Source organism: Manis pentadactyla, chromosome 10, assembly GCF_030020395.1.
Source record: "Manis pentadactyla isolate mManPen7 chromosome 10, mManPen7.hap1, whole genome shotgun sequence".
NCBI classification, from domain to species: domain Eukaryota; kingdom Metazoa; phylum Chordata; class Mammalia; order Pholidota; family Manidae; genus Manis; species Manis pentadactyla.
The window spans coordinates 71,630,679-71,656,430 of record NC_080028.1 but is presented as its reverse complement, the minus strand read 5'-3'; the positions used below and the strand labels follow the sequence as shown (position 1 = coordinate 71,656,430).

General features: G+C 48.8%; 2 protein-coding genes across 2 annotated transcripts in view; one reads left to right on the top strand and one right to left on the bottom strand.

The window, feature by feature from the left end:
- Window positions 1-20,583, bottom strand: part of LOC130679353 (nuclear envelope pore membrane protein POM 121-like) — a 45,596-nt gene extending 25,013 nt beyond the window's left edge. The window contains exon 1 of the mRNA XM_057487957.1: window positions 20,306-20,583. Coding sequence (XP_057343940.1) covers window positions 20,306-20,583 — 278 coding nt within the window. The remainder of the gene's footprint in view (window positions 1-20,305) is intronic.
- A 47-nt stretch (window positions 20,584-20,630) lies between these two features.
- On the top strand, window positions 20,631-25,513 carry LOC130679124 (eukaryotic peptide chain release factor GTP-binding subunit ERF3A-like). Its single transcript, XM_057486965.1, has 2 exons — window positions 20,631-21,714; window positions 22,461-25,513. Exon 1 carries the CDS (start codon window positions 20,945-20,947, stop codon window positions 21,554-21,556), a length of 612 nt encoding a protein of 203 aa, XP_057342948.1. The 5' UTR covers window positions 20,631-20,944; the 3' UTR covers window positions 21,557-21,714; window positions 22,461-25,513.
- Window positions 25,514-25,752: the final 239 nt, after the last annotated feature.

Genomic DNA, 25,752 nt, shown 5'->3' with positions numbered 1-25,752 from the left:
GCGAGCTCTGTCCGGCGGCGAGCGGCTTCCGCGGCTCTCTCCGCTAGACTGCCTGCCTTCGCTCTCGCGCGTGGGCTAGAGGCGGGCGGGCATTGTGCGCTGGCGGCGCGCGCTGCCAAGTTGCCGGGAGACGGCGAGCGATTGGCAGCTCGGGGCTCGCGTCTCAGGCCCCCCGTGCCGCGCTGCACCCCCACCCAGCCAGTTCTGCTCCCGCGGTCGCCCCGGGCACCAGGTACTCAGCAGGACACCCGTTGGCGAGACAGCGAAAAAGGAAAAGGGAAAGAAAAGCGTGGAAGTCTTTCTTTAATGTCAATTGGTATAATGTGAACTTTTTTTTCTTTTTTACTTTTTCATTAACGTATCATTGACATACACTGCTCTGAAGGTTTCACAAGAAACCTTCAATGTGGGTACTACCTCCACCGATATTATCGAGTACCCCCTATACCCCATTGCCGTCGCTCTCCATCAGCGTAGCACGATGCCACGGAGTCCCTACTTGTCTTCTCTGAGCTACATTGTTTTCCCGTGACCCCACACACACCAGGTGCACCAATCATAACACCCCTTCATGAATCCTCTTCTCCCTTCCATACCCCCTCCCCTTTGGTAATCGCTAGTCGCTTCTTGGAGTCTGTGAGTCGGCTGCTGTTCTGTCCCTTCAGATTTGCTTTGATTTAATACTCCACAAATGAGGGAAATCATTTGGTACTTGTCTTTCTCCGCCTGGCTTATTTCACTGAGCATCATCCCCTCTAGCTCCATCCATGATGTTGCAAATGGTAGGATCTGTTTCCTTCTTATGGCTGAATAGTGTAACATTTTGTATAAGTGCCACCTCTTCTCTATCCATTCATCTACCGATGGCCACTTAGGTTGCTAAAATACCTTGGCTTTTGTAAATAGTGCTGTAATAACCAGATAGATGATTTCTCACCTGAAGCAGGTATATTTTAAGTGATTTACCAAGTATTCTGCTAAACTCATACTGTGTTAAAGTTCAGAGTTTTAAGAACTGAAAGAAAGATTTGCAACAACGTGGATGGGGCTAGAGGGTATTACGCTCAGTGAAATATGCCAGGCAGAGAAACACAAGTATCAAATGGTTGCACTCATCTGTGGAGCGTAAGAACAGAGAAAAAACTGAAGGCACCAAACAGCAGCAGACTCACAGAACCCGAGAATGGACTAACAGATACCAAAGGGAAAGGGACTGGGAAGGGTGGGTGGGAAAGGAGGGAGAAGGGGAATGAGGGGCATTAGGATCAACATACATGATGTAGGGGGGTGGGCACGGGGAGGGCAGTATAGCACACAGAGAAGACAAGTAGTGACTATATAGCATCTCCCTACGCTGATGGACAGTGACTGTAACGGGATATGAGGGGCGGACTTGATAATGGGGGGAGCCTAGTAACCACCGTGTTGCTCATGTAACTGTACACTAATGCTACCAAAAAGAAGGTAAAAATTAAAAATAAAAGGAATAGAAAAGTGACCCAAAAAAAGGAACTGAAAGAAGGGAACAGTTCTATCAGCACATCTCATAGCATAGGCTAAAGGGAGGCAGCTGGACGCGCACCAAGGTGTTTGGGGAGGTGAAAAGGGCACAGAACCCACTTAGGACTTAAGAAAAACAAAACTTTCAAAGTCAAGTCGTCCACGGTCTGGGGAGGGTCAGCGTCTTACCGGCGATGAGGCCTCCGAGGGGACCCGAAGAAACGAGTGGGTACTGAAGGGCGAATGCGGTCGCGGCGGGCCGAGGGAGCCGACGGGGCGGGGCTTGCCGGGCTTGCGAGGCTTGCGGGGCGGGCGGGGCTTCCGAGGAAGGCCGGGCGCCGGCTCCTGGCCTCCGGAACGGGGGCGGGCTGCGGGGGGCAGAGCTTGCTCAAAACCCCTCCCATTTGGGAAGATAGCGAGCTCTGTCCGGCGGCGAGCGGCTTCCGCGGCTCTCTCCGCTAGACTGCCTGCCTTCGCTCTCGCGCGTGGGCTAGAGGCGGGCGGGCATTGTGCGCTGGCGGCGCGCGCTGCCAAGTTGCCGGGAGACGGCGAGCGATTGGCAGCTCGGGGCTCGCGTCTCAGGCCCCCCGTGCCGCGCTGCACCCCCACCCAGCCACTTCTGCTCCCGCGGTCGCCCCGGGCACCAGGTACTCAGCAGGACACCCGTTGGCGAGACAGCGAAAAAGGAAAAGGGAAAGAAAAGCGTGGAAGTCTTTCTTTAATGTCAATTGGTATAATGTGAACTTTTTTTTCTTTTTTACTTTTTCATTAACGTATCATTGACATACACTGCTCTGAAGGTTTCACAAGAAACCTTCAATGTGGGTACTACCTCCACCGATATTATCGAGTACCCCCTATACCCCATTGCCGTCGCTCTCCATCAGCGTAGCACGATGCCACGGAGTCCCTACTTGTCTTCTCTGAGCTACATTGTTTCCCCGTGACCCCACACACACCAGGTGCACCAATCATAACACCCCTTCATGAATCCTCTTCTCCCTTCCATATCCCCTTCCCTTTGGTAATCGCTGGTCGCTTCTTGGAGTCTATGAGTCGGCTGCTGTTCTGTCCCTTCAGATTTGCTTTGATTTAATACTCCACAAATGAGGGAAATCATTTGGTACTTGTCTTTCTCCACCTGGCTTATTTCACTGAGCATCATCCCCTCTAGCTCCATCCATGTTGTTGCAAATGGTAGGATCTGTTTCCTTCTTATGGCTGAATAGAGTAACATTTTGTATATGTGCCACCTCTTCTCTATGCATTCATCTACGGATGGCCACTTAGGTTGTTTCCATAACTGGGTTGTTGTAAATAGTGCTGTAATAAACAGACAGATGGTATTCTCACCTGAAGCAGGTATATTTTAAGTGATTTACCAAGTATTCTGCTAAACTCATACTGTGTTAAAGTTCAGAGTTTTAAGAACTGAAAGAAAGATTTGCAACAACGTGGATGGGGCTAGAGGGTATTACGCTCAGTGAAATATGCCAGGCAGAGAAACACAAGTATCAAATGGTTGCACTCATCTGTGGAGCGTAAGAACAGAGAAAAAACTGAAGGCACCAAACAGCAGCAGACTCACAGAACCCGAGAATGGACTAACAGATACCAAAGGGAAAGGGACTGGGAAGGGTGGGTGGGAAAGGAGGGAGAAGGGGAATGAGGGGCATTAGGATCAACATACATGATGTAGGGGGGTGGGCACGGGGAGGGCAGTATAGCACACAGAGAAGACAAGTAGTGACTATATAGCATCTCCCTACGCTGATGGACAGTGACTGTAACGGGGTATGAGGGGCGGACTTGATAATGGGGGGAGCCTAGTAACCACCGTGTTGCTCATGTAACTGTACACTAATGCTACCAAAAAGAAGGTAAAAATTAAAAATAAAAGGAATAGAAAAGTGACCCAAAAAAAGGAACTGAAAGAAGGGAACAGTTCTATCAGCACATCTCATAGCATAGGCTAAAGGGAGGCAGCTGGACGCGCACCAAGGTGTTTGGGGAGGTGAAAAGGGCACAGAACCCACTTAGGACTTAAGAAAAACAAAACTTTCAAAGTCAAGTCGTCCACGGTCTGGGGAGGGTCAGCGTCTTACCGGCGATGAGGCCTCCGAGGGGACCCGAAGAAACGAGTGGGTACTGAAGGGCGAATGCGGTCGCGGCGGGCCGAGGGAGCCGACGGGGCGGGGCTTGCCGGGCTTGCGAGGCTTGCGGGGCGGGCGGGGCTTCCGAGGAAGGCCGGGCGCCGGCTCCTGGCCTCCGGAACGGGGGCGGGCTGCGGGGGGCAGAGCTTGCTCAAAACCCCTCCCATTTGGGAAGATAGCGAGCTCTGTCCGGCGGCGAGCGGCTTCCGCGGCTCTCTCCGCTAGACTGCCTGCCTTCGCTCTCGCGCGTGGGCTAGAGGCGGGCGGGCATTGTGCGCTGGCGGCGCGCGCTGCCAAGTTGCCGGGAGACGGCGAGCGATTGGCAGCTCGGGGCTCGCGTCTCAGGCCCCCCGTGCCGCGCTGCACCCCCACCCAGCCAGTTCTGCTCCCGCGGTCGCCCCGGGCACCAGGTACTCAGCAGGACACCCGTTGGCGAGACAGCGAAAAAGGAAAAGGGAAAGAAAAGCGTGGAAGTCTTTCTTTAATGTCAATTGGTATAATGTGAACTTTTTTTTCTTTTTTACTTTTTCATTAACGTATCATTGACATACACTGCTCTGAAGGTTTCACAAGAAACCTTCAATGTGGGTACTACCTCCACCGATATTATCGAGTACCCCCTATACCCCATTGCCGTCGCTCTCCATCAGCGTAGCACGATGCCACGGAGTCCCTACTTGTCTTCTCTGAGCTACATTGTTTCCCCGTGACCCCACACACACCAGGTGCACCAATCATAACACCCCTTCATGAATCCTCTTCTCCCTTCCATACCCCCTCCCCTTTGGTAATCGCTAGTCGCTTCTTGGAGTCTGTGAGTCGGCTGCTGTTCTGTCCCTTCAGATTTGCTTTGATTTAATACTCCACAAATGAGGGAAATCATTTGGTACTTGTCTTTCTCCGCCTGGCTTATTTCACTGAGCATCATCCCCTCTAGCTCCATCCATGATGTTGCAAATGGTAGGATCTGTTTCCTTCTTATGGCTGAATAGTGTAACATTTTGTATAAGTGCCACCTCTTCTCTATCCATTCATCTACCGATGGCCACTTAGGTTGCTAAAATACCTTGGCTTTTGTAAATAGTGCTGTAATAACCAGATAGATGATTTCTCACCTGAAGCAGGTATATTTTAAGTGATTTACCAAGTATTCTGCTAAACTCATACTGTGTTAAAGTTCAGAGTTTTAAGAACTGAAAGAAAGATTTGCAACAACGTGGATGGGGCTAGAGGGTATTACGCTCAGTGAAATATGCCAGGCAGAGAAACACAAGTATCAAATGGTTGCACTCATCTGTGGAGCGTAAGAACAGAGAAAAAACTGAAGGCACCAAACAGCAGCAGACTCACAGAACCCGAGAATGGACTAACAGATACCAAAGGGAAAGGGACTGGGAAGGGTGGGTGGGAAAGGAGGGAGAAGGGGAATGAGGGGCATTAGGATCAACATACATGATGTAGGGGGGTGGGCACGGGGAGGGCAGTATAGCACACAGAGAAGACAAGTAGTGACTATATAGCATCTCCCTACGCTGATGGACAGTGACTGTAACGGGATATGAGGGGCGGACTTGATAATGGGGGGAGCCTAGTAACCACCGTGTTGCTCATGTAACTGTACACTAATGCTACCAAAAAGAAGGTAAAAATTAAAAATAAAAGGAATAGAAAAGTGACCCAAAAAAAGGAACTGAAAGAAGGGAACAGTTCTATCAGCACATCTCATAGCATAGGCTAAAGGGAGGCAGCTGGACGCGCACCAAGGTGTTTGGGGAGGTGAAAAGGGCACAGAACCCACTTAGGACTTAAGAAAAACAAAACTTTCAAAGTCAAGTCGTCCACGGTCTGGGGAGGGTCAGCGTCTTACCGGCGATGAGGCCTCCGAGGGGACCCGAAGAAACGAGTGGGTACTGAAGGGCGAATGCGGTCGCGGCGGGCCGAGGGAGCCGACGGGGCGGGGCTTGCCGGGCTTGCGAGGCTTGCGGGGCGGGCGGGGCTTCCGAGGAAGGCCGGGCGCCGGCTCCTGGCCTCCGGAACGGGGGCGGGCTGCGGGGGGCAGAGCTTGCTCAAAACCCCTCCCATTTGGGAAGATAGCGAGCTCTGTCCGGCGGCGAGCGGCTTCCGCGGCTCTCTCCGCTAGACTGCCTGCCTTCGCTCTCGCGCGTGGGCTAGAGGCGGGCGGGCATTGTGCGCTGGCGGCGCGCGCTGCCAAGTTGCCGGGAGACGGCGAGCGATTGGCAGCTCGGGGCTCGCGTCTCAGGCCCCCCGTGCCGCGCTGCACCCCCACCCAGCCACTTCTGCTCCCGCGGTCGCCCCGGGCACCAGGTACTCAGCAGGACACCCGTTGGCGAGACAGCGAAAAAGGAAAAGGGAAAGAAAAGCGTGGAAGTCTTTCTTTAATGTCAATTGGTATAATGTGAACTTTTTTTTCTTTTTTACTTTTTCATTAACGTATCATTGACATACACTGCTCTGAAGGTTTCACAAGAAACCTTCAATGTGGGTACTACCTCCACCGATATTATCGAGTACCCCCTATACCCCATTGCCGTCGCTCTCCATCAGCGTAGCACGATGCCACGGAGTCCCTACTTGTCTTCTCTGAGCTACATTGTTTCCCCGTGACCCCACACACACCAGGTGCACCAATCATAACACCCCTTCATGAATCCTCTTCTCCCTTCCATATCCCCTTCCCTTTGGTAATCGCTGGTCGCTTCTTGGAGTCTATGAGTCGGCTGCTGTTCTGTCCCTTCAGATTTGCTTTGATTTAATACTCCACAAATGAGGGAAATCATTTGGTACTTGTCTTTCTCCACCTGGCTTATTTCACTGAGCATCATCCCCTCTAGCTCCATCCATGTTGTTGCAAATGGTAGGATCTGTTTCCTTCTTATGGCTGAATAGAGTAACATTTTGTATATGTGCCACCTCTTCTCTATGCATTCATCTACGGATGGCCACTTAGGTTGTTTCCATAACTGGGTTGTTGTAAATAGTGCTGTAATAAACAGACAGATGGTATTCTCACCTGAAGCAGGTATATTTTAAGTGATTTACCAAGTATTCTGCTAAACTCATACTGTGTTAAAGTTCAGAGTTTTAAGAACTGAAAGAAAGATTTGCAACAACGTGGATGGGGCTAGAGGGTATTACGCTCAGTGAAATATGCCAGGCAGAGAAACACAAGTATCAAATGGTTGCACTCATCTGTGGAGCGTAAGAACAGAGAAAAAACTGAAGGCACCAAACAGCAGCAGACTCACAGAACCCGAGAATGGACTAACAGATACCAAAGGGAAAGGGACTGGGAAGGGTGGGTGGGAAAGGAGGGAGAAGGGGAATGAGGGGCATTAGGATCAACATACATGATGTAGGGGGGTGGGCACGGGGAGGGCAGTATAGCACACAGAGAAGACAAGTAGTGACTATATAGCATCTCCCTACGCTGATGGACAGTGACTGTAACGGGGTATGAGGGGCGGACTTGATAATGGGGGGAGCCTAGTAACCACCGTGTTGCTCATGTAACTGTACACTAATGCTACCAAAAAGAAGGTAAAAATTAAAAATAAAAGGAATAGAAAAGTGACCCAAAAAAAGGAACTGAAAGAAGGGAACAGTTCTATCAGCACATCTCATAGCATAGGCTAAAGGGAGGCAGCTGGACGCGCACCAAGGTGTTTGGGGAGGTGAAAAGGGCACAGAACCCACTTAGGACTTAAGAAAAACAAAACTTTCAAAGTCAAGTCGTCCACGGTCTGGGGAGGGTCAGCGTCTTACCGGCGATGAGGCCTCCGAGGGGACCCGAAGAAACGAGTGGGTACTGAAGGGCGAATGCGGTCGCGGCGGGCCGAGGGAGCCGACGGGGCGGGGCTTGCCGGGCTTGCGAGGCTTGCGGGGCGGGCGGGGCTTCCGAGGAAGGCCGGGCGCCGGCTCCTGGCCTCCGGAACGGGGGCGGGCTGCGGGGGGCAGAGCTTGCTCAAAACCCCTCCCATTTGGGAAGATAGCGAGCTCTGTCCGGCGGCGAGCGGCTTCCGCGGCTCTCTCCGCTAGACTGCCTGCCTTCGCTCTCGCGCGTGGGCTAGAGGCGGGCGGGCATTGTGCGCTGGCGGCGCGCGCTGCCAAGTTGCCGGGAGACGGCGAGCGATTGGCAGCTCGGGGCTCGCGTCTCAGGCCCCCCGTGCCGCGCTGCACCCCCACCCAGCCACTTCTGCTCCCGCGGTCGCCCCGGGCACCAGGTACTCAGCAGGACACCCGTTGGCGAGACAGCGAAAAAGGAAAAGGGAAAGAAAAGCGTGGAAGTCTTTCTTTAATGTCAATTGGTATAATGTGAACTTTTTTTTCTTTTTTACTTTTTCATTAACGTATCATTGACATACACTGCTCTGAAGGTTTCACAAGAAACCTTCAATGTGGGTACTACCTCCACCGATATTATCGAGTACCCCCTATACCCCATTGCCGTCGCTCTCCATCAGCGTAGCACGATGCCACGGAGTCCCTACTTGTCTTCTCTGAGCTACATTGTTTTCCCGTGACCCCACACACACCAGGTGCACCAATCATAACACCCCTTCATGAATCCTCTTCTCCCTTCCATACCCCCTCCCCTTTGGTAATCGCTAGTCGCTTCTTGGAGTCTGTGAGTCGGCTGCTGTTCTGTCCCTTCAGATTTGCTTTGATTTAATACTCCACAAATGAGGGAAATCATTTGGTACTTGTCTTTCTCCGCCTGGCTTATTTCACTGAGCATCATCCCCTCTAGCTCCATCCATGATGTTGCAAACGGTAGGATCTGTTTCCTTCTTATGGCTGAATAGTGTAACATTTTGTATAAGTGCCACCTCTTCTCTATCCATTCATCTACCGATGGCCACTTAGGTTGCTAAAATACCTTGGCTTTTGTAAATAGTGCTGTAATAACCAGATAGATGATTTCTCACCTGAAGCAGGTATATTTTAAGTGATTTACCAAGTATTCTGCTAAACTCATACTGTGTTAAAGTTCAGAGTTTTAAGAACTGAAAGAAAGATTTGCAACAACGTGGATGGGGCTAGAGGGTATTACGCTCAGTGAAATATGCCAGGCAGAGAAACACAAGTATCAAATGGTTGCACTCATCTGTGGAGCGTAAGAACAGAGAAAAAACTGAAGGCACCAAACAGCAGCAGACTCACAGAACCCGAGAATGGACTAACAGATACCAAAGGGAAAGGGACTGGGAAGGGTGGGTGGGAAAGGAGGGAGAAGGGGAATGAGGGGCATTAGGATCAACATACATGATGTAGGGGGGTGGGCACGGGGAGGGCAGTATAGCACACAGAGAAGACAAGTAGTGACTATATAGCATCTCCCTACGCTGATGGACAGTGACTGTAACGGGGTATGAGGGGCGGACTTGATAATGGGGGGAGCCTAGTAACCACCGTGTTGCTCATGTAACTGTACACTAATGCTACCAAAAAGAAGGTAAAAATTAAAAATAAAAGGAATAGAAAAGTGACCCAAAAAAAGGAACTGAAAGAAGGGAACAGTTCTATCAGCACATCTCATAGCATAGGCTAAAGGGAGGCAGCTGGACGCGCACCAAGGTGTTTGGGGAGGTGAAAAGGGCACAGAACCCACTTAGGACTTAAGAAAAACAAAACTTTCAAAGTCAAGTCGTCCACGGTCTGGGGAGGGTCAGCGTCTTACCGGCGATGAGGCCTCCGAGGGGACCCGAAGAAACGAGTGGGTACTGAAGGGCGAATGCGGTCGCGGCGGGCCGAGGGAGCCGACGGGGCGGGGCTTGCCGGGCTTGCGAGGCTTGCGGGGCGGGCGGGGCTTCCGAGGAAGGCCGGGCGCCGGCTCCTGGCCTCCGGAACGGGGGCGGGCTGCGGGGGGCAGAGCTTGCTCAAAACCCCTCCCATTTGGGAAGATAGCGAGCTCTGTCCGGCGGCGAGCGGCTTCCGCGGCTCTCTCCGCTAGACTGCCTGCCTTCGCTCTCGCGCGTGGGCTAGAGGCGGGCGGGCATTGTGCGCTGGCGGCGCGCGCTGCCAAGTTGCCGGGAGACGGCGAGCGATTGGCAGCTCGGGGCTCGCGTCTCAGGCCCCCCGTGCCGCGCTGCACCCCCACCCAGCCAGTTCTGCTCCCGCGGTCGCCCCGGGCACCAGGTACTCAGCAGGACACCCGTTGGCGAGACAGCGAAAAAGGAAAAGGGAAAGAAAAGCGTGGAAGTCTTTCTTTAATGTCAATTGGTATAATGTGAACTTTTTTTTCTTTTTTACTTTTTCATTAACGTATCATTGACATACACTGCTCTGAAGGTTTCACAAGAAACCTTCAATGTGGGTACTACCTCCACCGATATTATCGAGTACCCCCTATACCCCATTGCCGTCGCTCTCCATCAGCGTAGCACGATGCCACGGAGTCCCTACTTGTCTTCTCTGAGCTACATTGTTTTCCCGTGACCCCACACACACCAGGTGCACCAATCATAACACCCCTTCATGAATCCTCTTCTCCCTTCCATACCCCCTCCCCTTTGGTAATCGCTAGTCGCTTCTTGGAGTCTGTGAGTCGGCTGCTGTTCTGTCCCTTCAGATTTGCTTTGATTTAATACTCCACAAATGAGGGAAATCATTTGGTACTTGTCTTTCTCCGCCTGGCTTATTTCACTGAGCATCATCCCCTCTAGCTCCATCCATGATGTTGCAAACGGTAGGATCTGTTTCCTTCTTATGGCTGAATAGTGTAACATTTTGTATAAGTGCCACCTCTTCTCTATCCATTCATCTACCGATGGCCACTTAGGTTGCTAAAATACCTTGGCTTTTGTAAATAGTGCTGTAATAACCAGATAGATGATTTCTCACCTGAAGCAGGTATATTTTAAGTGATTTACCAAGTATTCTGCTAAACTCATACTGTGTTAAAGTTCAGAGTTTTAAGAACTGAAAGAAAGATTTGCAACAACGTGGATGGGGCTAGAGGGTATTACGCTCAGTGAAATATGCCAGGCAGAGAAACACAAGTATCAAATGGTTGCACTCATCTGTGGAGCGTAAGAACAGAGAAAAAACTGAAGGCACCAAACAGCAGCAGACTCACAGAACCCGAGAATGGACTAACAGATACCAAAGGGAAAGGGACTGGGAAGGGTGGGTGGGAAAGGAGGGAGAAGGGGAATGAGGGGCATTAGGATCAACATACATGATGTAGGGGGGTGGGCACGGGGAGGGCAGTATAGCACACAGAGAAGACAAGTAGTGACTATATAGCATCTCCCTACGCTGATGGACAGTGACTGTAACGGGGTATGAGGGGCGGACTTGATAATGGAGGGAGCCTAGTAACCACCGTGTTGCTCATGTAACTGTACACTAACGCTACCAAAAAGAAGGTAAAAATTAAAAATAAAAGGAATAGAAAAGTGACCCAAAAAAAGGAACTGAAAGAAGGGAACAGTTCTATCAGCACATCTCATAGCATAGGCTAAAGGGAGGCAGCTGGACGCACACCAAGGTGTTTGGGGAGGTGAAAAGGGCACAGAACCCACTTAGGACTTAAGAAAAACAAAACTTTCAAAGTCAAGTCGTCCACGGTCTGGGGAGGGTCAGCGTCTTACCGGCGATGAGGCCTCCGAGGGGACCCGAAGAAACGAGTGGGTACTGAAGGGCGAATGCGGTCGCGGCGGGCCGAGGGAGCCGACGGGGCGGGGCTTGCCGGGCTTGCGAGGCTTGCGGGGCGGGCGGGGCTTCCGAGGAAGGCCGGGCGCCGGCTCCTGGCCTCCGGAACGGGGGCGGGCTGCGGGGGGCAGAGCTTGCTCAAAACCCCTCCCATTTGGGAAGATAGCGAGCTCTGTCCGGCGGCGAGCGGCTTCCGCGGCTCTCTCCGCTAGACTGCCTGCCTTCGCTCTCGCGCGTGGGCTAGAGGCGGGCGGGCATTGTGCGCTGGCGGCGCGCGCTGCCAAGTTGCCGGGAGACGGCGAGCGATTGGCAGCTCGGGGCTCGCGTCTCAGGCCCCCCGTGCCGCGCTGCACCCCCACCCAGCCACTTCTGCTCCCGCGGTCGCCCCGGGCACCAGGTACTCAGCAGGACACCCGTTGGCGAGACAGCGAAAAAGGAAAAGGGAAAGAAAAGCGTGGAAGTCTTTCTTTAATGTCAATTGGTATAATGTGAACTTTTTTTTCTTTTTTACTTTTTCATTAACGTATCATTGACATACACTGCTCTGAAGGTTTCACAAGAAACCTTCAATGTGGGTACTACCTCCACCGATATTATCGAGTACCCCCTATACCCCATTGCCGTCGCTCTCCATCAGCGTAGCACGATGCCACGGAGTCCCTACTTGTCTTCTCTGAGCTACATTGTTTTCCCGTGACCCCACACACACCAGGTGCACCAATCATAATACCCCTTCATGAATCCTCTTCTCCCTTCCATACCCCCTCCCCTTTGGTAATCGCTAGTCGCTTCTTGGAGTCTGTGAGTCGGCTGCTGTTCTGTCCCTTCAGATTTGCTTTGATTTAATACTCCACAAATGAGGGAAATCATTTGGTACTTGTCTTTCTCCACCTGGCTTATTTCACTGAGCATCATCCCCTCTAGCTCCATCCATGTTGTTGCAAATGGTAGGATCTGTTTCCTTCTTATGGCTGAATAGAGTAACATTTTGTATATGTGCCACCTCTTCTCTATGCATTCATCTACGGATGGCCACTTAGGTTGTTTCCATAACTGGGTTGTTGTAAATAGTGCTGTAATAAACAGACAGATGGTATTCTCACCTGAAGCAGGTATATTTTAAGTGATTTACCAAGTATTCTGCTAAACTCATACTGTGTTAAAGTTCAGAGTTTTAAGAACTGAAAGAAAGATTTGCAACAACGTGGATGGGGCTAGAGGGTATTACGCTCAGTGAAATATGCCAGGCAGAGAAACACAAGTATCAAATGGTTGCACTCATCTGTGGAGCGTAAGAACAGAGAAAAAACTGAAGGCACCAAACAGCAGCAGACTCACAGAACCCGAGAATGGACTAACAGATACCAAAGGGAAAGGGACTGGGAAGGGTGGGTGGGAAAGGAGGGAGAAGGGGAATGAGGGGCATTAGGATCAACATACATGATGTAGGGGGGTGGGCACGGGGAGGGCAGTATAGCACACAGAGAAGACAAGTAGTGACTATATAGCATCTCCCTACGCTGATGGACAGTGACTGTAACGGGGTATGAGGGGCGGACTTGATAATGGGGGGAGCCTAGTAACCACCGTGTTGCTCATGTAACTGTACACTAATGCTACCAAAAAGAAGGTAAAAATTAAAAATAAAAGGAATAGAAAAGTGACCCAAAAAAAGGAACTGAAAGAAGGGAACAGTTCTATCAGCACATCTCATAGCATAGGCTAAAGGGAGGCAGCTGGACGCGCACCAAGGTGTTTGGGGAGGTGAAAAGGGCACAGAACCCACTTAGGACTTAAGAAAAACAAAACTTTCAAAGTCAAGTCGTCCACGGTCTGGGGAGGGTCAGCGTCTTACCGGCGATGAGGCCTCCGAGGGGACCCGAAGAAACGAGTGGGTACTGAAGGGCGAATGCGGTCGCGGCGGGCCGAGGGAGCCGACGGGGCGGGGCTTGCCGGGCTTGCGAGGCTTGCGGGGCGGGCGGGGCTTCCGAGGAAGGCCGGGCGCCGGCTCCTGGCCTCCGGAACGGGGGCGGGCTGCGGGGGGCAGAGCTTGCTCAAAACCCCTCCCATTTGGGAAGATAGCGAGCTCTGTCCGGCGGCGAGCGGCTTCCGCGGCTCTCTCCGCTAGACTGCCTGCCTTCGCTCTCGCGCGTGGGCTAGAGGCGGGCGGGCATTGTGCGCTGGCGGCGCGCGCTGCCAAGTTGCCGGGAGACGGCGAGCGATTGGCAGCTCGGGGCTCGCGTCTCAGGCCCCCCTTGCCGCGCTGCACCCCCACCCAGCCACTTCTGCTCCCGCGGTCGCCCCGGGCACCAGGTACTCAGCAGGACACCCGTTGGCGAGACAGCGAAAAAGGAAAAGGGAAAGAAAAGCGTGGAAGTCTTTCTTTAATGTCAATTGGTATAATGTGAACTTTTTTTTCTTTTTTACTTTTTCATTAACGTATCATTGACATACACTGCTCTGAAGGTTTCACAAGAAACCTTCAATGTGGGTACTACCTCCACCGATATTATCGAGTACCCCCTATACCCCATTGCCGTCGCTCTCCATCAGCGTAGCACGATGCCACGGAGTCCCTACTTGTCTTCTCTGAGCTACATTGTTTCCCCGTGACCCCACACACACCAGGTGCACCAATCATAACACCCCTTCATGAATCCTCTTCTCCCTTCCATACCCCCTTCCCTTTGGTAATCGCTAGTCGCTTCTTGGAGTCTGTGAGTCGGCTGCTGTTCTGTCCCTTCAGATTTGCTTTGATTTAATACTCCACAAATGAGGGAAATCATTTGGTACTTGTCTTTCTCCGCCTGGCTTATTTCACTGAGCATCATCCCCTCTAGCTCCATCCATGTTGTTGCAAATGGTAGGATATGTTTTTTTCTTATGGCTGAATAGTGTTCCATTTTGTATATGTGACACCTCTTCTTTATCCATTCATCTACTGATGGAGACTTCGGTTGCATCCATATCTTGACTGTTGTAAATAGTGCTGCAGTAAACATAGGGGTGCATATGGCTTTTTGAACCTTCGGTCTTGTTTTCTTTCGGTAAAATCCTAGGAGACAAATTCCAGGGTCAAATGGTAGTTCTATTTTAAGTTTTTTGATGAACCTGCATACTGCTTTCCACAATGGTTGAACTTGTTCACATTCCCACTAGCAGTGTAGGAGGGTTCCCCTTTCTCCACATCGTTGCCCCCATGTGTTGCTGTTTGTCTTTTGGATGGTGGCAATCCTTACTTGTGTGAAGTGGTATCTCATTGTGGTTTTGATTTGCATTTCTCTGATGGCTAGCGATGTGGAGCATCTTTTCATGGGCCTGTTGGCTATGTGTTTTTCTTCTTTGGAGAAGTGTCTGTTCAGACCCTCTGCTTATTTTTTAATTGGATTTTTTGCTTTTTGTTTGTTGAGGTGCATGAGCTCTTTATGTATTTTGGATGTCAGCCCTTTGTTGGATATGTCATTTATGAATATATTCTCCCATAGTGTAGGATGCCTTTTTGTTCTATTGATGGTGTCCTTTGCCCTACAGAGGCTTTTCAGCTTGATACCGTTCCATTTGTTCATTTTTGCTGTTCTTTCCCCTGCCCAGCGAGATATGTTCATGAAGAATTTGTTCATGTTTATGTCCAAGAGGTTTTGCCTGTGTTTTTTTCTAAGAGTTTTATGGTTTCATGACTTACATTCAGGTCTTTGATCCATTTCAAGTTTACTTTTATGTGTGGGGTTAGACAATGATCCAGTTTCATGCCCTTTCATGTTGCTCTCCAGTTTTGCCAACAGCATCTTGCTCTCTTCTTTTGTGGTTTGATGAGTTTCTTTAGTTGTACGCTTATATTCCTTTCTCTTTCTCTTTTGTGTCTTTACTATAGTTTTTTGCTTCGTGGTTACCATGAGGCTTACATGTAACAACTTACCTCTATAACCACCTATCTTAAGTTGATAACAACTCGAGTTTCGTCCCATTCTAAAACATTTTTACTCTCCTTCCCCCAACATTTTATATTTTTCATGTCATTGTTTACGTCTTTGTATCTTGTGTATCCTTTAACTAATTATTGTGATAATTATTTTTATTACTTTTGTATTTTAACCTTCATAGTAGCTTTATAAGTAATTAATCCACTACCTCTATTATATATTTACTTTTCCAGTGAAATGCAGTTTTCATATGCATCCTTGTTAGTAATTATTGCCCATTCTTTTCAGTTTAAAGAGAACCCTTTAGTATTTCTTATAAGGCAGTTTAGCATGATAAACTCTGTTAGGTTTTGCTTGTCTGGAAAAAAATCTTTCTCTCCTTCAATTCTGAATGATAACTTTATTGAGTAGAATATCCTTGCTTGAATTTTTTTCTTTCAGCACTTTGAATATATCATGTCACTTCCACCTGGCCCACAAAATTGCACTGAAAAATCTTGCTAGGCTTTTGAGGGTTCCCTTGTATATAACCAGTTGCTCTTCTCCTGATGCTTTTAATATTCTCCTCTTGTCTTGAAATTTTGACATTTTAATTAATGTGTCCTGGTGTGGATCTCTTTAGGTTCACCTTTTTTGGAACTCTTTGGGATTCCTGGATCTTGATGTCTGTTTCCTTCACCATGTTAGGGAAGCTTTCAACCATTATTTCACCAAATAAGATTTCTGCCCCTTTCTCTGTCTTTCTCCTTCTAGGAGCCCTATAATGCAAATATTAGTCTGTTTGATGTTATCCTATACGTCCCTGAAACTATCTTCCCCTTTTTTCATTCTTCTGCTCTGACTGAATTCCACTGTTGTGACTTGCTTTTGATCAAGGAAATGTTAACAGAAGGGACATGTGCCTCTTGAAGGCAGAGGCCAGTGCCTAGCTGAAAACATTCTCTTTCCCTCTGCTCTGCTGAATGGCAGTGTCCCAGATGGTTATGGCTCTGTGGGCCTGGGTTGCAATGGGAGAATGATCAGAGCATAGCCCCAGGTGACCAAGGAGGGGCACTGTTACAGGCTGAATGTTTGTGTCCCCTCAAAATGCATTGTGATATTTGGAGGTGTGGCCTTTGGGATGTGATTAAGTTTATACACGTTCATGAAGGATTTGTGGGCTTATAAGAAAAGACACCAGAGAACTTATTCTCTTGAATGCTATCATGCCATGGGAAGGACGCATTGAAAAGTTGGCCACTGAAAGCTAAGAAGAGAACCCTCAGTAGCCACCAAATCTGCTGGCCCCTTGACCTTGGACTTCCTAGCCTCCAAAACTGTCAGAAATAAGTTTCTGTTGTTTAAATCATTCAGCCTCTGATAGTTTGTTCTAGCAGCCTGAGCAGCCTATGACCACCAAATTGCACAAATGGAATTTGGGTGGTGTTTGTTACTGCACCATGACCTCATCTATCTTGACCAATATAGCATCCGAAACCATGGATTAATCACTGTGCAATACTGCCTCTTCACTGCCACCAGAAACTTCTTTAGGAGACTTAATATTACTGAACAAGCCCTTTATAGTGTATTGCAGTCCAAAATGAAAGAAACCTAAAAGAACACAAAATTAACAACACAAAGGAAGAGCAAACACCAAGCCAGGTACATTGGCCCTTTAGCTCACCCATAAGCTGCAGACAGTTTCGTTTCTTCTTTCACTTAAACCAGAGTGTGGGGAAGTTGGCCTTGGGCTAAAGGTGATAAAACAGCTCAGAGCCAGAATGTAAAGAAGTACAAAGCTAGGAAACCCTGCTGAGTGAGTCCTGCAATGGCAGATTCCAAGGCAAAGATGTTCTTCCTCTCTTCTCTCCCTCTAACATAGATTTCTGAATGTCCCTCAGAAGCCTTGTTTGCTTGTAGGCATAAAAAGGCTAATTTGACTGGAGCCAGGTCTCGGGGTCGTCTGCTAGTTTCCCAAGAAGATTCCCTTTGAAGATCAGCTCCTCTGAACTCCTGCTTTCTCTCAGTGAAGTCGGGGTTCTTGTTTGCAAAGTCGAAGAATGAACTTAGCAAACACCCAAGGTAGGAGAGCCAGGGAGAGGCTTTTATTGAGAAATAAAGTGAAAGGAAAGAGCTCCTGCCTCACACCGGGAGGGGACAAGAGAGCCCAGGGTGGTGCGTTGTCTAGGGGATTTATAGTTCCTTGAGGATTTTCAGGAATGTGGGTAAAGGGCTAGGGGTGCAGACTTGTACCATGTGCCCTGCCCCCAAGGTGGGCTGGGTTGTTGTCTGTTTGCTAGGGCTGTTTACAGTGAAGTCAGGGGTTATGCTGAGGTACCGTTGCGGAACACTCAGACATTCCAGGCCAAGTTGTTCCTGGCCTTTTGACCTTTAACTGATCTCACTGAAGATGTCTATATTCCTAGTCTGGTATCCTTTATATTGTTACATTGCCTTGACTGTAAATATCCTGCCTTACTTTTTCCAGAGGATCTCACCCTACTCTGACTACACCCAAGGCCCCTGTCTCATCAGCACTGTCCGAAGTGTCACAGTCTGTCATGTGTTAAGAGTTTTTTCAAAGTGGCTTCACTCTGATTTCCAGGGTGTCCTGATTATTTCCAATTTTAAGGTTCACCGTGTCTTTTCAGGGAAGTTGGATTTCTTCCTTTCAAATCATTGACTGCCACCAACAATCGCAAGACACAAAGCATGCAGACAGTGGTATCTGTATCATTAGATGATTTGAGAGGCAGAAAAATATCCTCCCATTCAATAAATATTGGTCACATGCCCACTCCATACTAGGCACTATGCCAGGCATCAAGGCATAACAGTGAATTCATTTTATATGTGGTTCTTACCCTAATGCAGTTTTCCATCAGGTAGGGGAAACAGAAAAAAAAAATGTAATAAATTAAGTACATATAATTGTGGAAGTGCTATTAAGGAAAAGGCATGGTGCTAATATACAGAATGAAAGAGGTGAGTGTGGGTTTGGGGGAAGAGAGTCTGATGTTAGTTTGGGGTCTTCCAAGAAGCACTCACAAAGGACGATGTGAGGTAATGCAAATAATGAGTATTTTGGGCTGAGTTGTTCCCCACCCCACCCGAAATTAATATATTCAAGTCCTAACCCCAGACCCCATAGCTCAGATTGTGACAGTATTTGGAGATGAGGTCATTCAAAAGGTGGTTCAGTTAAAATGAGGGCATTAGGGTGTGCCTAGTCCAACCTGAATGCTGTCCATATAAGAAGAGATGCCATGTAAGGGATGGGCATGCCCAGAGGAAAGGCCCTATGAGGAGGCAGTGAGAAGGCAGCCATCTGCAAGCCAAGGAGAGAGGCCTCAGGAGACCCAAACCTGGGACCCCTTTGGCTTGTGCTTGCAGCCTACAGAACTGTGAGAAACAAATGTCAATTGTCTAGGCCGCATGGTCTATGGTCTTTGATTACGGCAGCCCTAGAACACTAATGCAGTGAGTTACCCCAGCAGCTACTGAGGCAGGATGAGCTGGGGAGGGACAAAGCAGGTGCTGCCTGTTCCCCATGCAGCACTTGTTCAGGTGGGCTGTATAACTGATGGAACAGTGTCCCCCAGAATTCTTGTCCACCTGGAAATAGGGTCCTTGCAAATGTAAATAGTGGATGATCTCAGTCTAAAAACAATCCTGTATTTAGAGCGGGCCTTAACTTTAATGACTGGTGTCTTCCTAAGAGAAAGAAGAGGACAATGTAGACAGACACACAGAGAAGAGGCCACGTCAAGATAGAGGCAGAGATTGGAGGGATGCAGCCACAAGCTGAGGAATGTCTGGGACCACCAGAAGCTGGAAGAGGCAAGGAAGATTTCTCCTCTAGAGCCTTCAGAGGGGGTACAGCCCCTTGATTTAAGACTGAAGACCTCCAGAACAATGGGAGAATAAGTTCCTGTTGTTTTATGCAACTCCATCTGTGGCAGTTTGTTACAGCCGCCACAACAAACTAATAGAGGGGAAGATGTGCCTCTGAACGGCCCATAGGACCATGAGGAAAGAAAGATAGGGACTTTGCCCAGCTTCCTCCTATGTGCTGTTTCCCTCTAGGAGACCGCGGCCCTGAATCCGTTTGCCTCCTGCTGCCACTTTGGCAACTATGTGTGATAGTGGGGTTTCATCCAGGTCTGAAAATTATCAGGGGAGCCAGACCCAGATCCAGGTAGGGGAAGTGGCTGAAGGCCCAGGACAAGGGCACTGAGGTCATCTGAGCAGGAGATACTATGTGTCCAGTATAGATACCTGACTCTTGTGGCTGTGGTGAGAATTAAATAAAAGAATATGTGCAATGGGTAAACACAAAATGCGGTCTGTCCGTACAATGGAATACTGTTTAACCTTAAGAAGGAAGGAAATTCTGATAACATGCTTCAGTGTGTCTTGTAGTTCAATCTTGAGGATATTACGCTAAGTGAAAGAAGCCAGTGCCAAAAAGATAAATAATGTATGATTCTTCTTGTATGAGGTTCCTAAAGTAATCAAATTCATAGAGTCAGAAAGTAGAATGGTGGTTGCCAGGGGCTGGCAGGAGGGAAGATTGGGGAGTGAGGGTTTAATGGGCATAGAGTTTTAGTTTGGAAAAATGGAGAATTCAGAGATGGATGGTGGTGATGACTGCTCAACAACGTGAATATACTGAATACCACTCAATTGTACATTTAAAAATGGCTAAGATGTCTTCAACGAACTGGAACAAATAGTTCAAAAATTCATATGGAAACACCAAAGACCCCGAATAGCCAAAGCAATCCTGAGAAGGAAGAGTTAAGTGGGGGGGATCTCGCTCCCCAACTTCAAGCTCTACTACAAAGCCACAGTAATCAAGACAGTTTGGTAATGGCACAAAAACAGAGCCACAGACCAGTGGAATAGAATAGAGACTCCAGACATTAACCCAAACATATATGGTCAATCAATATATGATGAATGAGCCATGGACATACAATGCGGAAATGACAGTCTCTTCAACAGATGTCCAGGGGTTGAAAGCTTTATCCCCCCGTAGAACTGCTGTCGGTTTTCCCTCATCCTGTGACTCACAGGACAGAGTGGACCGCCCCCGAGGGCTGAAAGGCTCTGGATCGGAGGCCCAGCACGGAGTCACGCCAAGACTCACCCCTGCCGCTGCCCCACCCGGTGACAGGTGGGGCCGCGAGGGCGACCAGGTCCCCGCCTCTTCGCGCTGCCTGCCGGGAGCCGGAGCCTCTTCCGGTTGCTCTGGGCCACGGAACTCCGACTCCCATCGACCCCCGGGAAACCGCAGCGGGGACGCGCGGGCTCTGTCGGAACGCGTAGTTCCGTCTTTGGCCGTGCTTCATAGCCGGAAGCGGGGACGAACGGGGCTGAGAACTACCGAGGTGAAGGTACGGGAGGCGGCGAGGGGTCAATCTGCGCGGTAGTGGGGTGGCCGGTGAGGCAGTCAGAGGTGCCTGGGTTGGGTGGAAGGACATCGGCTCGCACACACGAGGAGGGTTGAGCCGCCGCCGCCGCCGCCGCCTTTGTCGCGAGTGCGAAGTAGGGACTGGAGCTGCTGCCGCGGTGACGCCGGGGACTCTGTCGCTAGCCCTCAGCCCTTCTGTCTCCCACTTCCCCGGGTCAGCGCGGCCTGCTCCTCCCCGGCCCGTCGCCCCCGCCTCCATTTCCCGCCCTCTCTTCACCACACACACGGTCCCCCCGATCATGGATCCGGGCAGTGGCGGCGGCGGCGGCGGGGGCAGCAGCAGCGGGAGCAGCAGCGACTCAGCGCCCGACTGCTGGGACCAGGCGGACATGGAAGCCCCCGGGTCGGGCCCGTGCGGCGGCGAAGGCGGCCCCTTGGCGGCGGGGGCCGCCGAGGCCCAGCGTGAGCACCTCAGCGCGGCCTTCAGCCGGCAGCTCAACGTCAATGCCAAACCCTTTGTGCCCAACGTCCACGCCGCCGAGTTCGTGCCGTCCTTCCTGCGTGGCCCGGCCCAACCGGCGCCGGCGCCGGCGCCAACCACCACGGAGCCTGCAGTGGCGCGGGAGGCCCTTCGGGCAAAGGGGCCGGGACGCGGAAGCAGCCGAGCGGGAGGCCGGAGCCCACCTTGGTGGGGTGTGGGGACACGTCTGCGGTTCGCCTCGCAGGGCGGGGTACGCGCGGCCTCGGGGCCCGGCGGCACGTGGGGCGCTGACAGCGGCGCCGGGCGCGGGCAGCCCTGTGTGGGGCGGCCCGGGCGCGGCGGAGGGCCTGGAGGAGCGGTAGCTGCGTGTCGGCGACATGGGAGGGATCTAGAGCCCGTCCCTTCCCCGGGGGCCGCAGCTACCTACTAGAACTGAAAACCGTATGGGACGGAGAGGGCCCGCGGCCATCAGTACCATGAGGCCCAGACGTGGGACAACTGGAACCAGGAGGTGGGTGGGCGTTGAGCGAGCCAGACTCAAGGAGCTGGGAGGACGAGCGCCCGACTTTTCCTTCACCTTATGCCTAGGTGAGAGAGCGTTTCTTGCTCCAATTTCTATTATTGAAACTGTAATTAACGTTTTGGATATCTGGCACCGAAGTGTCCTGCAGGAATCCCAAGATGCATTGTAGTCTTGGGATCCCGCAGAAACTGTTGGCCATCACTTCAGAGGTCTTTCAGTTTTGTAAAGCATTGTGTAAGCTTGTAAAGTTAACAGTGTCAAAAGTAAGAGGTCCTCCCGTAATGTGTATAGGAAACTACATTGATTTGTGTTCTCTTTTTCTTAAGTGGTGCTTGTCTTCTTAGTGACACGTTTAGAATTTTAATTTCGTCAAAATCGGATAGCTTATTCAGGCTGTGTGGTATTGTAAGTCACTCTTTATGTTCACGTGTCAGTAATTAGCCTGTTCAGATACTTGGTATTATAGCTTACTAGTTGTCACGTGCCGTTCTGACCATAGCTAGTAGACTGTTTTGTGTGTTTTCAAGTCAGGTTTGGTCTTTAAAAAGCTTTCTGTATTTCGGGGCTGCTTAAGTGATAGGATGACATGCTTTCGGGTACTGATCTTGTGGGAATGTCAGATGTGTGAAGTTAACTATTCTCCCCTGTATGAAAAAGTGCTTATTTTACGAACTGTCAATATTGGCTTAAAGAGAGAAAGGAATGTACCTTCGTGAGCCAGGGTATTGGAGAACCATATCACAGATGTTCTTGGCAATTTGTGAGAATCGATTGTTGATTTCTCTTTGAAGTTCCACGTTGTATTTCCTAGATAAATGGACATCATAAAAGTCTCTGGGAGTTTAGCTTCTTCAGAAACTTGCCACAGTTTCTGTATTAGAGGCAGAGAGCTTGGAGAAGTACTTCTGTGAAGTAAGTACATATATGAGCACAGTTTGAATTTGGTTGTTTGATTTTCTTGATGTTTTGCCTTTTAACAAGGAAACTTAGTATTTATTTCTTTGCTTAGATCAAGCAGTTTGGCCTACTTAAATAAAGTTCACTTACCAGCCCCTAAAAGTGCCCGGTTCCCCATACCTTATCATGCAGATTCCTTTTATCCAGCCATTTTCTTGTTTCTTTTTTGGCCGTCCCTCCTCACTCTGGAGCCACCAGCACCACTCTGGCTAGACTTGGAACTCCATTTCCAGCTTGTCCATCCATCAGCCAGTGAGTCAGGAAGGGACAGCCATCCTCAGAGCAGTGATCTGGAGTAGACATTGTTGGGTGACTAGGTAGGTAGGTTGGGTGACTGTTAGGTAGAAGAGCTGTCTTTCCTCTTACTGGCATTTGCCAACTTGCTGGTTTATTCTTAATCCTTTTCTCTGTGACACTGTTAGAAGTGGAGATGTAAAAATATCTAAGGAAGCGGTTATAAGAGAAGTACTTTCTTTGTTACTTGGTGGTCAGTTTTTTTCAGTTATATCAAACTGTTTTGGTGTTACTGACTTTGTCAACTGCTTCTACAAAATGCCAGTTCATATTTTTAAAAGTGTCCTCCTTAGGGTTGTCTATTGGAAAAGAATGGTTTCTAAATTGAGGTCCAGAGAGATGTGGGACTGTTGGATTGCATGTTTGAACCCATAGAGGTCCATAAAGTACCACCATCATAGCAGAGAACTATGCCTGGAAGAAGCAAAGAAAAAAATTGGAACTTGCCCTTAGAAATTTACAAAGGGGGAGCCATAAAAGTTGCAAGTTTTTTTATAGTGAGGAAATAAACAGAAGGGGAGCATCTTTTCTTTGGTTGTTAAGCCCTTGTTGAGATTTGTTGTGGGTCCCTGTTTTTAAACTAGATAGGAGGAAGAGCTCTTGAAGGAGGAAGTCTAGAGGTAGAACACTGAATGACTTCCTAACTGTTCCTGTCTAGGATGAATATCTGTCATTTCTCCTGAAAACAGGCTAGTTGGGTTTTTCTGGTGGTTCCTTGAGCAGCCAGTTGCCATAAATGTTTTTGCACAGTGTCAGAAGGCTGCTGGGTGGTTATGCCTGTTTCCAGCCATCCCAAGTCAAAACTTGGGATTCCGTGTTGATCTTAGCTCTCAGAAAAAGTAATACAGGTTTCCAACGGAATGATTAAGTAGAATACAAATTAAGTGTAACCAAGTGTAATTCATTTAAGTTCAGTTCTCTACAGATCCAAGTAAATTGACTACGTGATGCTCTTTAAAGTAGAAGTCCTGAAATGAATGAAAATGTGGAAGACAAGGGTTGTGTGTAAGAGAACAAACATTTTCTATGCTAGAATGTACATATTTTACTTATTTTGAGTTTCAATTTGCACACAGTTCATTCTTTTTTATTGTTGAATGAGAAGTAAGTTTAGCGATTTAATTCAGGATTACTTGGTGTCTTAGTCCATTTGGGCTGCTGTGTAGTACAGTACCACAGACTAGGTAGCTTGTAAACAAAATTTTTATCCCTCACAGCTCAGGAGGCTGGAAGACCGTGATCAGGGTGCCACCCTGGTCAGATGAGGGCCTCCTTCCCTCTCTCAGATCAGATTGCTGACTTCTTGTTCTCACATGGTGGAAGGGGCAAGGGAGCTCCCTGGGGCCTCTTTTATAAAGGAGCTGTTTGTAAAATGCATTCTTGAGGGCTCTGCCGTTAGGACTTATGTCCTCCAAAAAAACCCCACCTAAGTCCAATACGTGAGGCATTAGAATTTCAACATATGAATTTTGGGGGGGACACAAACATTTCAGAGCATAGCACTTGGACTTGTAGAGCATCCAGGCTTCTGTAGTAATGGTGTGGTGTCCTTTCCACCACCGCACCCTTAGCATCTCTCAGAACTCTGCCAGTAAAAAATGAATATAGAATAAAAATAAAACCAGCGGTCCTCAGAGGAGGAACTATCTCCAAAACATAGCACATTGTATTATGGAACCTGAATTTTAAAGAGAAATGTTCTGTTTCATAGTACTTGGTTTTTGATGGGTGTCTTTTAATGGGGAAGGAATGTTCTTTTTTTTAGTGACAGAGATATAATTCACATATCACAGAATTCACTGTAGTGGTTTTTAGTATATTCACAAAGTTAATGCAACCGTCACTACTACGTGGTGGTTGCTTGTTAATCACTGAGTAGTCTCAAAAGTGACCTCTTCAGGGTCACCAGAGTAGAGTGCAGAATCTTACATAATTGCTTTGTTCAGAAGGCCTCTTAGGCTTTATTATGATTTTAAGTGATACCTGTTGACTGAGAGATAAGTTTAGACAGAAGATAGGTGAGGTTCTTGACTGGATTTTCCTTTTCCCATGAGACTGAAATCCCTGCAGTAACAAAGTCTTCAGTGGGACAGTAAGTAAAGTAGGCAGAGAAGGTGAGGGGAAAATACTGTTCCAGGAGTGTTATTTCTTTTCCTGCCTCGTTTTCTAGCTAGTTATTTCTTACCTTGACTTAACCAATTATTAGATTTGGGCTCTTATTTCCTGATTTTACATGCTTGCAATGGCTCCAGCGTGAGGATTTAGGGAGTAAGCGAAGGCATTACATGAACCAGTGCTTTCCTTGTGAGCAGCTATTTGAACTGGTAAGAAATTTTGATTGAGAATAGGCCCTCTTTGGAGCAGCTTTTATTTACTGCAGCTTTTGTACATGGCTTTCTTCTGTCCCTTGTTTTTCACCTTCTCTGGAATTGTACTGCAAGAAAAGATAGCGATTAAAATTTCTCAGGGCGAGTTAGGGAAGTAGAGTAGATGACAAGTTTTAAGTCTTGTTTTGTTTTTGTTTGCTGGGGAGGAAATGTCTTAAAGTGTTAAAATATTACTGTTTTTCTAGTCGAAGAGAAAGGAATGAAAAGGATTCGATAGTCTTTTGTGGTGAGTTAGCAGTATTAGAATGGAAGTTTTTGAGATGTAAGTCTGGTTTCTGCTCAGAATGATGTATAGCAATTAATGAACAAACATTCACGTGTTTACAGAATGCAGGATACTGTGCTGGGCACTTGAAGTGACACCACAAGATGAATTAATCGTAGTCCTGGAGTCTAGAAAGAAGTCAGACCCCCAGTTTACTCTAATGGAAGACATAACGTGGTTGAGAGGGTTTCAAAGCTGAG